Source organism: Mastigoproctus giganteus, chromosome 10 (assembly GCF_048544385.1).
Source record: "Mastigoproctus giganteus isolate SK-2022 chromosome 10, ASM4854438v1, whole genome shotgun sequence".
Taxonomy (NCBI): Eukaryota; Metazoa; Arthropoda; class Arachnida; order Uropygi; family Thelyphonidae; genus Mastigoproctus; species Mastigoproctus giganteus.
In genome coordinates, this window is record NC_143584.1 from 203,058,738 (window position 1) to 203,075,177 (window position 16,440).

The 16,440-nt window shown below is 38.2% G+C and overlaps 1 protein-coding gene across 1 annotated transcript in view; it reads left to right on the top strand.

The window, feature by feature from the left end:
* The first annotated feature begins 2,750 nt into the window (after positions 1-2,750).
* The window catches only part of btv (dynein cytoplasmic heavy chain beethoven), a 696,240-nt gene continuing 682,550 nt past the window's right edge, over positions 2,751-16,440 (top strand). Inside the window, exons 1-2 of the mRNA XM_090384033.1 lie at positions 2,751-2,949; positions 5,825-6,073. Of these exons, the coding sequence (XP_090240159.1) occupies positions 2,839-2,949; positions 5,825-6,073 (360 nt within the window). The 5' untranslated portion in view covers positions 2,751-2,838. The remainder of the gene's footprint in view (positions 2,950-5,824; positions 6,074-16,440) is intronic.

Genomic DNA, 16,440 nt, shown 5'->3' on the forward strand with positions numbered 1-16,440 from the left:
GGCTTTCCTCCATGTTAACGGAATTTGTTCAGTGCACCAGATGGTTTTGAGGAGTGAGTGTAGTCGGCGAAGCAGTACATCTCCCCCGGCTTTGATCGCTTCTGTGGTGACTTGGTCCACTCCTGGTGCCCTGCCATTCTTCAGGGATTGTATGGCTGCTTTCACTTCTTCTACTGTAGGCTCAACATCGACCATGGAGACCTCAGGGGGGTCGATCGAGAGTTCTGTTGCTGGCGGTCCCTGAGGTGGGTCGTGATTATACAAAGCTTTGAAGAATTCACTCCACCGTTGCAGGCGTTCGGATGGTGATCGCACGAAGGTCCCATCAGCATTCTTGATGTTGTCACTAGTCAATTTGGTCTTTCCACTCAGACATCTGAGGGTGCGGTAGAGAGTGCGATACTCGTTTTTGGATGCCGCCACTTCAAGATCGTCTGCCACTTGGTTCCAGTATGCTTCTCTTTCTGCTGTCATTCTTTGTCGGACTTCTCGGTTTAGCTGCCGGTACCGTTCAAAGTCGACCAACTTTGCCTGTTTCCGTTTGTCCACGAGGTCGAGGCACTCGTCTGATATCCATGGTTGCGTTCGACGTCGGGCAGGTGGACATAGGGGCTTGGCACATTCCAGGATGGCATCAGAGATCTGCTTTTCTTCTTCATTTATATCCTCGGGCACGGCCAGCATCTCGAAGCGGTTGGATAGGGCGATCTGATATGCCTGTTTGTTGGCAGCATTCATTAGCTGCCTCCAGTCCAGCTTGGCTGACCGAGATGATCTTTTTGCATGCCGTAATTTGAGCTGCACCTTAGCCCGGATGAGGTAGTGATCAGATCCGCAATCAGGTCCCCTCATGGCACGAACGTCCATGAGTGATGAGCGAAATCTGGCATTGATCAAAATGTAGTCCAGGATTGCTGAGTCCTTGCCAGATGGATTTCGCCATGTAAGTTGATGTTTTTGAGGGTGCTGGAAATGGCTGTTTCCAATGATCAGGTTGTTAGATGCGGCAAAGGACAACAAACGTAAGCCGTTGTCATTGATCTTCCCATGGCCAAACTTGCCCATTGTTGTTTCCCAACCAGATCTGTCCACGCCAATATGGGCATTAAAGCCCCCTGCGAGGATGATCACTTCTGTCTGCGGAATTGAATCCAGCGTATGTTGGAGCTGGTTGTAGAAGTCATTCTTGGTCGGGTCCAGGCTAGTCTCAGTTGGCGCATAGGCGGAGATAATATGGGTCTTGATGGTGCCCTTGACAGTAAGGACTGCCAGGCGGTCCGATATTGGTTGGAAAGCGATCACACTACTGGTGGCCTGAGCATCGACCATAAAGCCCACTCCTGCTTCTCGTTTCTCACCACCAGAGTAGAATAGCATAACCGCTTCATTAGGTGCTGGTGGTTGGATGATCATCGTTCCAGACCCGGTGAGCCTTAATTCGGATAATGCCGCGATTGATATCTTGCACCTAAGTAGTTCTTGGGCAATGATTTCCTTTTGTCCAACGTGGTGCCCCGTTCGAACATTCCATTCGCCAATGTTAATTGTCATTTTTGGCGTAGTAAGCTTATTGCTGTGGCCAGTGATCCACTTCACACCAGCACCCTGGGTCCCCAGTGCTGGCGCATCGGCTACCCCGGATGCGGTAACATTGTTATAACAGCTTGTTCTGTGGCCAGTGGTCCACTTCACACCAGTACCCTGGGTCCCCAGTGCTGGCGCATCGGCTACCCCGGATGCGGTAACATTGTTGTAAGAGCTTGTTCCGAATTTCATGCGGTTTCTTGCCTAGTTTCCCCGGTTTCCCGGTTCTGGTCATTTCGGCAGGATGACCACCCTCCTCCTTTCGCAGCCGGGCTTGGGACCGTCCATGGCGGAGTTAGTTTCTTTGTTACTGCATCATAGTATCCCTTTGGATTGGTAAGACAAGATCACCCCTATAAAGATCTGTGCTGTGATTTCTATATAAATGCATTTGGTTATGGAGCTATGTTCTCTGAATTTTAAAAATTGGTTAATGGAGTTTTCATTTGTGTAAAACTAATGAACAATAAAAATAAATGTCTACATAGTATGAATAAATATTTTACGTAAATATTTCATACCATAAACATTTTACTAGGTATGAGCCTTCTTATTTTTTATTATTTTATTATTTTTTACCATTGAAAACTCTATTTTGAGCATTACTTGCATAAGAAAAATATCCTTTTCCATTCCCAGTTTCCCCCCTCCATTCCCAGTTTCCTTCTCTCCACAGAAATCTGTATATGTATAAATGAAATTATGTTTCAGGCATTAATTACATGAGAAGGAAAAATCAGATTGATGCAAGACTTTTAGCATTTTATTATTCCCTGGGGTGGTGTTAACCCCTAGGTTTATATAGTCATCGCTATATAAAGGAATCTTCAGAAGCACAAAGCACAATGTAACTTCTGATCAAATATCAGTAAAATTAAATCTGAATTGGTCAGAAAATTATTAGTTTAAAATACATGTGTTTTACTTATTCATGTAAGTCCAGCTCTTTGTCATATCGTGTTTCATTTGTATTTACTGATGAATATTTTCCTTTAGAAATTGCCATTTATAAATATAAATTTTATATTAATTGATTATTTTAATAAACTAATTTAAAATATGAATAGATAAAATTGTTATCAAAATGCTTATTGTGTAGTTTTCTTTTCTTTTTTTTTCCTTTCTTTTTTAGGAAACTCAGTTGCACTCTATATTCAGCAGCAACTTGGTCATCTTAAACTGTGGGTGCAGCCATTCTCTATAGTGGAAGATCAAGTTCATCAATGTATAAGTATATGTGATACTTGGCAGGATATGTGTCAGAAGCTTAGTTCTTTATTTTGGCCAAATTTTGGCCCTCATATATGGAAAGGGCAGCAGTTTATCCCTAAATTTGTTATCAGTTTTTCAGAGCGACTTAAAGAGGTAGGTAATGCATTCATGCTGTGCAATTCAAAATATTTTAGTTATGTTTTGCTTTTAAATCTCAGAATGATATGATATTTATTGATTTTTTGTATAGATCATAACGTTGTGCATACTTTTTTGTTGTCAGAATTAATATATATCTTCAAAAAATATATGGACATTTTCAAATTAAAATATATGGACGTTTTCAAATTAAAATATATGGACATTTTCAAATTAAAATATATGGACGTTTTCAAATTAAAATATATCGAACTTTTCAAGTTAAAATATTTTAATTGTTTTGTAGTTACATTTCAATGATGAGAATTTTGAACAGTAAATAAAGAATTACCTTTTCAGAACTGGTTCTTCATATGTTATTATTTTGTTTTGAATTTGATACAAATATGTTGCAGTTTAATTAAATTAAATTAAGCAAATTTATATATTAACTTATTAAAAGCTTCTAAATTTTAGAAATCAGCAAGAGACAAATGCAATATTAAATTTGTCTGACATGCACAAAACATATTCAGTCAAACATATTTACTGTTAGTAGGAATACCCTTATTAGCTTCTAGTTTATTAATTATTAATTAGCTTCAGTTATAGGGATATTAGATTTAAGGTTTTTGTAATAGAAAAAAAATGAATTAATTGGTGATTTATAGCATATGAGGTGCCATCAAAAATTTTGGAGACTAAACTTATGTTTTGAAAATGAAACCAGCTATTAGGATGGATCTATTTTGAAGTATTCTCCTTCTAGATTCTATATACACTAATTCCAACACTTCTGAAACTTCTGGAGGCATTCCTGATAGGCTTCTTTTGAAATTGCTAATAGTTTCAGTGTTCATGTTCTGAGTAATTTCCCTAGATGTTGCAAATCACTGACTTTTCAAGGGGCTATAAGCTTCGAAAACAAAAAATCACACAGAAGCTAAATGTGGTGAGTATGTTGGATGAGGGACCACAGTTGAAGGAATGTTTCACAAGAAATTCTTGATTGGAAAGCAAGAAATATAGCTTTAATATAACTGAAATATAACTTTTTCTAACTGTCCAGAAATATAACTTTTTTTTTTCTGGTCATTATCTCTAATCAGCATTGTGCAATTTCCACAGAACTGAACTGTTTTGTTGTATTCCTGGTTCACTACTTTGCTTAACCAAGAAATACATATTTATATTGAACAGTGCCCTGCCAGTCAGAAAGTGCGATAAGCACGATCTTCGCATTTGATGAGATTGTTTTGCTTTTTTGGGCATTGCAGATGGAAACTTTCACTTAGAGGACTGGACCTTTGTTTTCAGATCATGGCCATGTACCCATGGTTCATCACCAGTAATGATGGAAGAAACAAAGTGGATCAGCAGTAGCATGCTGATAAAGACCCCAGCATGCTAGAACCCACTGCTTTCTGTGATCATCTTGGTTGAACAATATCAAGTAACATCTAATATGTAAATTATTTGATGTTTTAAATGTGAATTTGTATTCATGTCAGATGCACTGGAAATAACAATGACAAAGAACTAGAATAACTTTTGTATTCTGTGAGATATAAATTAAAATTTATAAAAAGATGCAATTTTTCATTACCTCAAAAGTTTAAAAAAAAGGAGAAAATTTGTATTAGTAATAACAGAATGATGATAATTACATCACAAAATGAACAATTACTTGTTCCTTTAGGTAGTGTTAGACGGATTGTTTTGTAAGGTTTTTAGAAGATTGCCTCTAATGGCTATTCTCTCATTGTTCTTTGCTCAATACGAGGCTATTCACTAAAAAAAGGCAGCAGCAAATCCTTTTCTCTACTTGAGCTATTTTCAAGTCATGAAGAGCCCTTGGAGATGGTTGATGGCCTGAAGTTTGCAATTATTTCTCCAGGTACTCCTGCACCAGCTGAGAGGATAGGCGATATTAATAAATAGGAAATTAGAGCGAAAAGCACCCAAAAAAAGTCATTCTTGGAGCATTAAGATCTCGCAACATAACCAAACACCACTCTGCTGATTGGCCTTTATCTAGTATGATATCTGTATGTTTACACTGTGGGGGTTGTCACAGTTTGGCTAGGATCAGCTTACACAATAAGAAAATAAAGGCTCTGAATTGAGAATCATAGAAGAAAACATGAAGATCAACAGTTGAGATAGTTCCTTCAGTAAATGAAGGGAAAATAAGAAGGATATAGAACACTTACCTCCATGCACAAAGCCCATGCTCATTAAACTTTGCATCACTATTTTCTTTGAAATTATAATTTCCAAGATCACTTTTCAAAATAATGAGAGGAATTACCTCAATATATGCATGTAGGACATTTCTTCACTAACACTCCTTGAATTTAAATGAATATTAAAATAACGAAATGAATTCTACCCTCGGAGGCAAACCATTAGTGATCCAATGTACCTGGTATCCATGGTCCAAGAGCTCTAAACCCATCACCAAAATACATCAGAACTCCAATGAACTACAACGAGTGAGAGAAGACACTGTGTCTATAAATTAAAATGAATACAAATAACTTTTGAAAATCCGAAAAATTGTAAAACCTTAAGTGGACGGGACTTTTTGACAAAAGTGTTGACATTACCTTTTTTTTTTGTCATATTCAGTTATTATGACATCTCACTTTCTGACTGCAATATTTCTTGTTTTTCAGTGGTTGTTCATTATAGGGAAGATTTTAAATGATCATGTTTTGACATATAAATAAATTAGTATTGGCAAATTATGTTTTTATCCAACATTCTATGTCTGTCATTATGATTTTGTTTTACTTATATATGTATAAGTGGAGATAAGCAAGGCATAGACTACTTGCCTCTTCAATATATGCAGCTTATCCATTTATTAAATATTGGTTTATTATAGATAATTGTTATAAGAAGAGTGCACCATCAATTAAATAAACTTTTAGATACTGACGAGCAACAAGAATTGCAGATGGATCAAGCATTTAGCCCATTCAGTGATATAAACCCATTACAGTATAATCCATATACAGAGGCTCTTTGGAGAACTTCAGTAAGTCATTTTGAACAAGAACTAGCTCCAGCTGAACAGAAAGTAGCTGAAAAATTACGTAATTATCTTCATACAACACATAGTAATGCTTTACAGGTAAAGGTTGCATATATTTTATTTTATTCTTTTTTTAAAATATTTTTTTAATATATTTCGATATGTCTGTATGTTTTAGCTATTCTAATTTGTTTGCCTTTGATTTTTTTAGTAGTGGATTAGTCACACCTTGGGTATCAACTATTTCAGTTATTTATATAAATATTCTTTGGCTGTATAGTATTTTCTTATACTTGTTTTTTAAATGATTACTTTAAATCTCTTATTAAGAAATTGAACTATAACACTGGTATATAGTTTAGCAAAAAATTTTGCCTTTTTAATGCAAATAGATAAACTTTTAAGTTTTCACATTTGACCAAGTGAGTTAGGCCTGAATCAGGACTGTTAGGCAGAATTGAAATTCCCTGTGCAGGAATTTAGATGCAGGAAGGAGCATGATATCCTTTTAGCATTAGCATTAGTAAAGGCACATGATGCAAGAAAGCAAGCTTATATAGCATCAGCCAAAAAAAAAAAAAACTTTCTCATTTCACCTATACACTCGCTCCAAATGTTTGTCTTGGTCTGCCTTGAATCTATTTAAGCTATCAACTTCTACAACGACAGATGGAAGTGTGTTCCAGCAAACAACCACCCGCTGCCTAAAGACAAACTTCCTCCTCACATCTATCCTACAACTGTCTTTCCTCGATTTGAATTTATGCCCTCTCAGGCAATTATTCTGAGCAAGAGAAAGAATCCCATTAGCATTGAGCATGCTCAAACCATTCAGGGCTTTATACACCTGAATCAGATCACCTCACAGGTGCCTAGTCTCCAGACACTGTAATTTGCAAAGCTTAAGCCTTTCTTCGTAAGAGCAACCCTTTGTTCCATTCACTAATCTTGTTGCCCTTCTCTGTACTCATTCAAGCAGCTCTACATCCTTCTTAAAATCGGGTCTCCAGACCTGTATGCAGTATTCAAGGTGTGGCATGAGCATTGCCAAATACAAGGGAATAATCACCTTATCTCTACTAGAAAAATTTCTGTATATCATTGACAAGACACCATGAGCTACTCTTGCAGACTATCTGCACTGCTCAGAAAACTTCATATCTGCCTGCACAATTACCCGCCCAGGTCCTTTTTGTTCTCTACCACTGTCAGTGTAGTACCACAGAGTTGATACGTTACTCTCGGTTTACTGTTTCCCATATATAGTACTTTACATTTGTCAATGTTAAACTTCATTTGCCACCTTTCAGCCCATCTGCTCAACTTTTTTAGATCCTGTTGCAGTAGCGTACTGTCATTAGTGTCCTTAACAACCCTGCCAACTTTCGTATCATCTGCAAACTTGGACACTAAGCCTGATATACCATCATCAATATCATTTATAAAGACAGAAAACAACAATGGATCCAACACTGAACTCTGAGGGACTCCACTAATAACATTAGTCCATTGATTACCACACTCTTCCTTCTCCCACTCAACCATCCCTTTATCCATAGCAGCAATTTGCCTCCAGTGCCATACTGCTCCAATTTGTGAAGCAGTCTTCCATGTGCAACAGTATCAAAAGCCTTTCTAAGATTCAAATATATGATATCAAAATTATTCTTTGCATTCAGTTCCTTTGTGACCACATCATAGTATCCAATCAAATTGGTCAGACAAGACTTCCCCTTAACAAACCCATGCTGTGTCCGAGCTGTAACTGAAGTTTTGTGTAGATGATCCTGCAGTGCTTTTTTAACCAGTGCCTCCATTAATTTCCCTGGAACAAAAGTTAAACTAACAGGTCTGTAATTACTTGTGTTGCCCATTGATCCTCCTTGGTGAATTGGAGTCACATTTTCACATCTCCAGTACATGAGTACCTCCACTGAGTCCAAGGAAGCTCTCACAAATATAGCTAAGGGTTTGCTTACTTCCTTTGCTGCCTCCTTTAATATAACTGGATAGATTCCATCTGCCCCAGATGCCTTTCTTATGTTTCTCTTCAACAATTTCTCCTCCACTTTGCTCTCAGTTATTACAAAATCATCTAGCTCACTGCCAGAGTTTTAATTCACCTCTGGAATTTCCCTCACTGAATAACTTCTCATGTGTAAATGTAGATGCAAAATACTTATTTAGTTTGTTAGCTACCTGAGCAGGATCATCAACAAGTGGACCAATCTGATTAATCCCCTTCCTTCTAAAGTTTACCTAAGTAAAGAACTCTTTCCTGTTTTTCTTTGCATCCTTTCCCAAAGATTTCTCATAATCTTCCTTTGCCTGCCTATTCTGTAGATGATACAAAGATTGGCAGGGGATCCCTTTATTTCCCTTTCATTAAGTAATGGCAGTAGCACACTGCCATTACTTAATGAAAGAAATGGCAGTGTGCTACTGCAACAGGATCTAGAAAATTTGGAAAGGTGAGCTGAGAAGTGGCAACTGAAGTTTAACATTGACAAATGCAAAGAACAGCATATGGGTTGAAGTAATCCCAGAGGAACGTATCAAGTGTGTGGTACTATCCTTAGGGTGGTAAAAAATGAAAAAGAAATGAGAGAAATTGAGCAGTCAGATATGAAGTTTTCTGAACAGTGCAGACAGGCTGCAAGAGCAGGTCATGGGGTTTTGTCAATGATATACAGGAATTTTTCTAACAGGAAAAAGGAGGTGATTGTCCCTCTGTAGAAGGCAACGGTCAGGCCATGCCTTGAGTACTGCGTACAGGTCTGGAGGCCTCATTTTAGGAAGGATGTAGATTTGCTTGAATGTGTACAAAGAAGAGCAACAAGATTGGTGAGGGGAATGAAGGGATCCTCTTACCAAGAGAGGCTTAAGTTCTTTTATGTTTCGGCCCAGGAAAGATTGTGCAAGGCTCAAGGGGTAGAATTTTTTTCAGCCTGGTCTGTACTTGTTAACAGGAGAGACTGCTTCTACAGCGATGGGATACACTTAAATAGAAAGGGTACAAGAATATTTGCTGATGCTATCGAGGCAGTGTTAGGTGGGTCGGTAAACTGCTAGCTTGGCGGTATACAAGGACTAATAGATTAACAGTAGCCACTGGCAGATGTGAAAATGATTGTTGCATTGCTTCTATTGGAAACAGCAGCCTGAAAAACAAGATGCAGTGTATTTCAGAGACTGCTGGGAGTCACTGTGGTACAAGTAAACACATGGGTTGTGTTATGGTAGCTAAGAATAGGAACAAGTACATGTATACACCAATGCTAGGAGTTTGTTATATAAATTTGATGAATTTGAGGTATTGCTCAAAACATCAAAGGCAGATATTGTTGGGATATCAGAGACGTGGTGTCACACAGATATAAGGAATGCAGAACTGGAATTTCGGGAGTACAATGTGTACAGGAATGATAGATGAATAGGAAGGGAGGAGGAGTTATGCTATTAGTTAAGAAACACATAAAATCCAAGGAAATGAAGCTAGTCGACATTGCTGGATAGTGAAGTGTCGAGTCAGTTTGGTGTGAAATAAGCATGGGAAGATCAAAATTGAGAGTAGGAGTGTGTTATAGGCCTAATGACTCTGATGAGTATAATAAGAAACTGTACAGGGAAATAGACTAGGCCAGTAAATCAGAGAGTCATAATGGGGGATTTTAATTTCCCGGATATTGACTGGAATTTGTGGGTTGGTCACTCACACACTAGCAAGGCTTTTGTGGATTTATTGGATGATTGTTTTCTACATCAGCATGTTCGGGAGGCAACGAGAGGGAGTAATACTTTTGATTTGATTATCAGTGGTTATTCTTCATGCATTAAAAATCTGCAGATAAAGGAACCATCATGTGGCAGTGATCACAGTGTGCTGAAGTGGGATTTACTCAATGAGGTAACTACCATCAGGGGTAAAGGGAAGGGTTTTTGCTTTCATAAAGGTGACTACGGTGGTCTGAGACAGTATTTAAATTCTATATTATGGGACCAACTGATGATGTTACCAACAGCAAATTCAAAAGTGTAGGCAGTCAAAGAATTTATCTTGGAAACTACTAGGCTTTACTAACTAAGAAATATTGTTCAAGGTTTAGGTCTAAATGGATGTCAGATGAACTAATGAGACATGGACAGAGAATAAAAATGCATGGGATACATATAAATTAACAGGTGACACGGAAGCCTATGATAGATATAAGCTGGTTATATCTATCATAGGCTTCCGTGTCACAAAGTAGGTTAGACAGAGCGAAGGCAGATTACGAGAAATCCTTGGCAAGGGATGCAAAGAAAAACAGCAAAGAGTTCTTTACTTATGTAAACTGTAGAAGGAAGGGGATGAATCAGATTGGTCCACTTGATATCAATGGTTCAACTGTTGATGATACTGCTCAAGTAGCTAACACACTAAATGAATAATTTGCATCAACATTCACACACGAGGAGTTATTCAGGGAGGGGAATGCCAGAGGTGAATTAAACTCTGGCAGTGAGCTAGATGATTTTGTAATAACTGAGAGCAAAGTGGAGGAGAAATTGTTGAAGATAAACATAAGAGAGGCACCTGGGGTGGATGGGATCTATCTGAAAATGTGACCCCAATTCACAAAGGAGTATCAAAGGGTGACTAAAGTAATTACAGACCTGTTAGTTTAACTTCTATTCCGGGGAAATTAATGGAGGCACTGGTTAAAGAAGCACCGCAGGATCATCTAGACAAGACTTCAGTTATAGCTTTGACACAGCATGGGTTTGTTAAGGGAGAGTCTTGTCTGACCAATTTGATTGGATACTATGCTGTGGTCACAAAGGAACTGGATGCAAAGAATAATTTTGATATCATATATTTGGATCTTAGAAAGGCTTTTGATACTGTTGCACATGGAAGGTTTCTACACAAATTGGAGCAGTGTGGCATTGGAGGCAAATTTCTGCTATGGATAAAGGGACGGTTGAGTGGGAGAAAGCAGAGAGTTGTAATCAGTGGACACCACTCTTCATGTACTAATGTAATTTGTAGAGTTCCCCAGGGTCCAGTTTTGGCTGCATTGTTGTTTTCTTTAATGATGTTGATGATGGTATATCAGGCTTAATGTCCAAGTTTGCAGATGATACGAAGGTCAGCTGGGTTGTTAATAACACTAATAACAGTACACTGCTGCAACAGCGTCTTTTGCAATCCATTAAGTAAATATGGAATACTGCTATTGTCCACTCAGAATTCAGAAACACTAAAAAGTATTTTCCAAAAATTAAAGAAAATTGGCAGCTGTCAGATGCCACAGCACTGTTTATGTAGTAAGTTTTATATCACCATTTTTATATTAAAGGAATGCAGATTATTTTCAGTCATTTTGTAGTATTTCTTGTACCATTGCTTCAATGACTGCAAAAAAACAGCAGAATAGGTAAAGGTTGGTAATTAAATTATACAGTTTTTTATTTTATTAGTATTATAAATGGAAATTGTGCAAGAAAGCAAGTTTTTACAGGATCAGCCAAAAAAAAAAAAAAAAAATCCCTTTCACCCATCCATTCCCTCCAATAGTTTGACAAGCAGTCTGCAACAAGCTGGCTAAAGGCAAACTTCTGCATATCTATTCTTAAACCATCCTTCCGCAATTTCAATTTTTGCCCTCTTATGTGCAGTCTTAAACCATTCAAGGCCTTAAACACCTCAGTCAGATTACCTTGCAGGTGCCTTGTCTCCAAGCATTGCAATTTGCAGAACTGAATTTTTTATTGGTAAGAGCACTCTTTTGTTCCCCTCACAAATATCATTGCCCTTCTCTGTACCTCATCCAGCAGCTCTGCATCCTTCCTAAAATGGGGCCTCCAGGCCTGTATGCATTGCTACTCAAGAGGTGGCCTGACCACTGCCTTATACAATGGGATAATCACCTCCTGATTCAAGGTTTTGGCCTAAATTCCTGTATATTCAAAAATTTCTGTATATAATTGACAAAACAAAATGAGCTGGCTTGACAGCCTCTCTGCACAGCTGAGAGAACATATCAGAATGTACATTTGCTTCTAGTTCTTTTTCATTTTCCACTACCCTGAGTGTAGTACCACACATTTGTTACTTTATTCTGAGGTTACTTCTGCCCGTGTGCAGTACTTTGCATTTGTCAAGGTTAAACTTTAATAGCCATTTCTCAGAATATGTGCATAATTTTTCTAGACCCTGTTGCAGTAGTATATTGTCATTACTGTGATCAAACCACCCTGACAACCTTTGTATCATCTGCAAATGTAGACATTAATGCTTAATGTAGACATTTAGCCTAATATTCCTTCATCAGTATCATTAATTATCATCATCAGCCATTTTAAATCCACTGCAGAATTAAAGCCTCTCCAGCAACTTTCCAGTTTTTTCCGGTTTGGCCACTGGCCATCCATTTACTACCCACAAACTCATGAATTTCATCTATCCCTCTCCACCTTTGTCTTCCAGGTTTTCTTCTAGCTCCTCTTGGGTATCATTCTGTTATTTTCTTAGTCCATCTGCCATCATGTCTTCCAGCTATGTGTCCTGCCCAGGATCATTTTAGTTCTTTAGTTTTGATAACAATGTCCTTTACTTGAGTTTGCTGCCTAATCCATGTGTTTCTCTTCTTATCTAACAGTCTGATTCCCAATATAATTCGTTCCATTCTTCACTGTGTAGTTCTCAGCTTCTCTTCCATTCTTCGCTGTGTAGTTCTCAGCTTCTCTTCCATTCTTCGCTGTGTAGTTCTCAGCTTCTCTTCCATTCTTTTGGTGAGTGCCCAAGTTTAACTTCCATAAGTCATGGTGGGGAGTATACATTGGTTCATTATTTTACGTTTCAGACAAACTGGGATATTGCTCTTCAGTATGTGACTATATTTCCTGAATGCTATCCATCCAAAATTTATTCTTCTCTTGACTTCCAGCCATTTATCATTATTACAGCTAATAACTTGTCCCAGATAAGTATATGACTCCACCTTTTCAATTACTGCTCCTTCAATCATTATTTCCCTTTCTGTGGCATACTTGTTCATCATTACTTTTGTTTTAGCCATATTCATTTTTAGTCCAAAATCCTTACTAACTGTGCATAACTGATTAAGATTTTCCTCTAATTCTTTGGGATCGTGGGTTATGACCACAATGTAATCTATCTGCAAATCGTAAATGGTTGAGGTACTCTTCATTCACATTGACTCCCTTCTGCGACCAGTCTTATCTTCTGAAAGCTTCCTCAAGGGCAGCAGTAAACAGCTTCGGAGATATTGTGTGTCCTTGTCGAACTCCTTTCTCAATTTTAAATTTCCTACTGTCTTTGTCTAGTCTAATAAAGGAGGTAGCACTCTCATATATTTTCTTCAAAATCATAATATGTGGGGTATCTATGCCTTGTCTTTCCAGTGCCCGAAACATTGCCTTATGCTGTATGGAGTCAAATGCCTTTTCATAATCCACAAATGCCAGGCATAATGGTGTTTTATATTCATTTGCTTTCTCCATTAGCTGTGATATTACGTGAAGGTGATCCATAGTTGAGAATCCTGTCCTAAAGCCAGCTTGTTCTTTCGGTTGTATTTATTAACTTATCATCAATAAATACAGGCAACTCTCTGTGTACGAACATTCGCTATAACGAACATCACAATTCATTCAAAATTTCTTAAAGTTGCCAATAGATACGAGTTCCTTATAAAACGAAATGCGAAATGTATAGTGAATATAATTGTAAGATTTAAATAAATCTTACAATTATGTTCAAAGTTCAGAGGTAAACACAAGACCATGTGCCTCTCAGTTCATTAATAATTCAGGAGAAGGCTAGGAGTTTATTTGAAGATTTGAAGAAAAAAGCTGAACTTGAATATGCAAATGACTGTTTTTCAGCTAGCTCTGGGTGGCTTTCATGTTTTAAAATGAGGGCTAAGTTGCACAATTTAAGACTTCAGGGTGAATTGGTGAGTGCAGATACTCAAGCTGCAAGTGAATTCTTGAAAGCGCTAGAAAAAACAATAGTAGAAGGTGGTTACAGTGCTCATCAAGTGTTCAATGTTGACGAAACAGAACTTTTCTGGAAAAAAATGCCTTCCAGAACATACATTTCCAGAGCGGAAAAATGTTGTTGTTATTTGGTTTTTAGGAGCATTAGCAACTAAGGCCATATTGCTCCGGTGATATGCGGTGGTCATTTCCTGACCTTTCCGCATCCTCTGTATCTGGTGGTCATGGGATCGAACCCCTATCTGATCAAGAAGCGTGTGCTATACACTGCTGCTCCTGCCCACCTGGCTACGGAGGTGCCAGGAAAAATGTGCACCTGGATGTAAAGTTGCAAAAGAAAGACTGACTCTTTTACTTGGTGGTAATGCAGCCGTTTATTATAAACATAAACTTTTGCTTGTGTATTTATCAGAAACCCAAAGGGCTTTAAAAGGAATTATGAAGTCATCCCTTACTGTTATCTGGAAATCCAATAGGAAGGCTTGGATGACAACGGAACTGTTCCGAAGACTAGTTTAAAAACTATTTTACTTATTAAAAAACTATTTATAGACATCATTTTAAAAACTGATGAGAGCCTTGTCGATCAATTTGGACCTGGAAAGATTGTGCAAGGCTCAAGGGGTAGAATTTTTTTCAGCCTGGACTGTACTTGTTAACAGGAGAGATTGCTTCTACAGGGATGGGATACACTTAAATAGAAAGGGTGCAAGAATATTTGCTGATGCTATCGAGGCACTGTTAGGTGGGTCGGAAAACTGCTAGCTTGGGAGGATACAAAGACGAATAGATTAACAGTAGCCACTGGCAGAGGTGAAAGAGATTCTTGCACTGCTTCTATTGGAATGAGCAGAAGCCTGAAAAACAAGATTCAGGATATTTCAGAGACTGCTGGGAGTCATTGCGGTACAAGTAAACACATGGGTTGTGTTAGGGTAGCTAAGAATAGAAATAGGTGCATGTATATTTGTGTGTACACCAATGCTAGGAGTTTAGTAAATAAATTTGATGAATTTGAGGTATTGCTCAAAACATCAAAGGCAGATATTGTTGGGATATCAGAGACTTGGTGTCACACAGATATAAGGAATGCAGAACCGGAATTTGGAGAGTACAACGTCTACAGAAAGGATAGACTGGATAAGAAGGGAGGAGGGGTTATGCTATTAGTTAAGAAATATATAAAATCCAAGGAAGTGAAGCCAGTGGACATCGCTGGACAGTGCAGTGTCGAGTCAGTTTGGTGTGACATAAGCATTGGGAGATCAAAATTGAGAGTAGGAGTGTGCTATAGGCCTAATGACTCTGATGAGTATAATAAGAAACTGTACAGGGAAATAGAGTGGGCCACTAAATCAGAGAGTCTTATAATGGGAGATTTTAATTTCCCAGATATTGATTGGAATTTGGGGGCTGGTCACTCACACACTAGCAAGGCTTTTGTGGATTTATTGGATGATTGTTTTCTACATCAGCATGTTCGGGAGGCAACTAGAGGGAGGAATACTCTTGATTTGATTATCAGCAGTGTTTCTTCATGCATTAAGAATCTGCAGATAAATGAACCACTAGGTGGCAGTGATCACAGTGTGCTGAAGTGGGATTTACTCAAAGAGGTAACTACCATTAGGGGTAAAGGGAAGGGTTATTGCTTTCGTAAAGGCAACTACGATGGACTGAGACAGTATTTAAATTCTATACAGTGGGACCAACTGATGATGTTACCAACAGCAAATGCAAAATGGGGAGCATTCAAAGAACTTATCTTGGAAGCTACTAGGCTTTACATACCAACTAAGAAATATTGTTCAAGGTTTAGGCCTAAATGGATGTCAGATGAACTGATGAGGCATATGGCAGAGAAGAAACATGCATGGGATACATACAAATTAACACATGACACAGAAGCCTATGAGAGATACAAGTTGATCTGTAACCAAGTTACAAAGGAGGTTAGGCAGGCGAAGGTAGATTACGAGAAATCCTTGGCAAGGGATGCAAAGAAAAACAGCAAAGAGTTCTTTAGTTATGTAAACTCTAGAAGGAAGGGGATGAATCAGATTGGTCCACTGGATATCGATGGGTCAACTGTCGATGATCCTGCTCAGGTAGCTAACAAACTGAATGAATATTTTGCATCGACATTCACACACGAGGAGTTATTCAGCGAGGGGAATGCCAGAGGTGTATTCAACTGTGGCAGTAAGCTAGAGAATCTTGTAATAACTGAGAGTAAAGTGGAGGAGAAATTGTTGAAGATAAAAACAAGAAAGGCACCTGGGGTGGATGGGATCTATCCAGTTATATTAAAGGAGCCAGCAGAGGAAGTAAGCAAACCCTTAGCCATAATTATGAGAGCTTCCTTGGACTCAGGGGAGGTACCCACAGACTGGAGATGTGCAAATGTGACCCCAATTCACAAAGGAGGATCAAAGGCTGACACAAGTAATTATAGACCT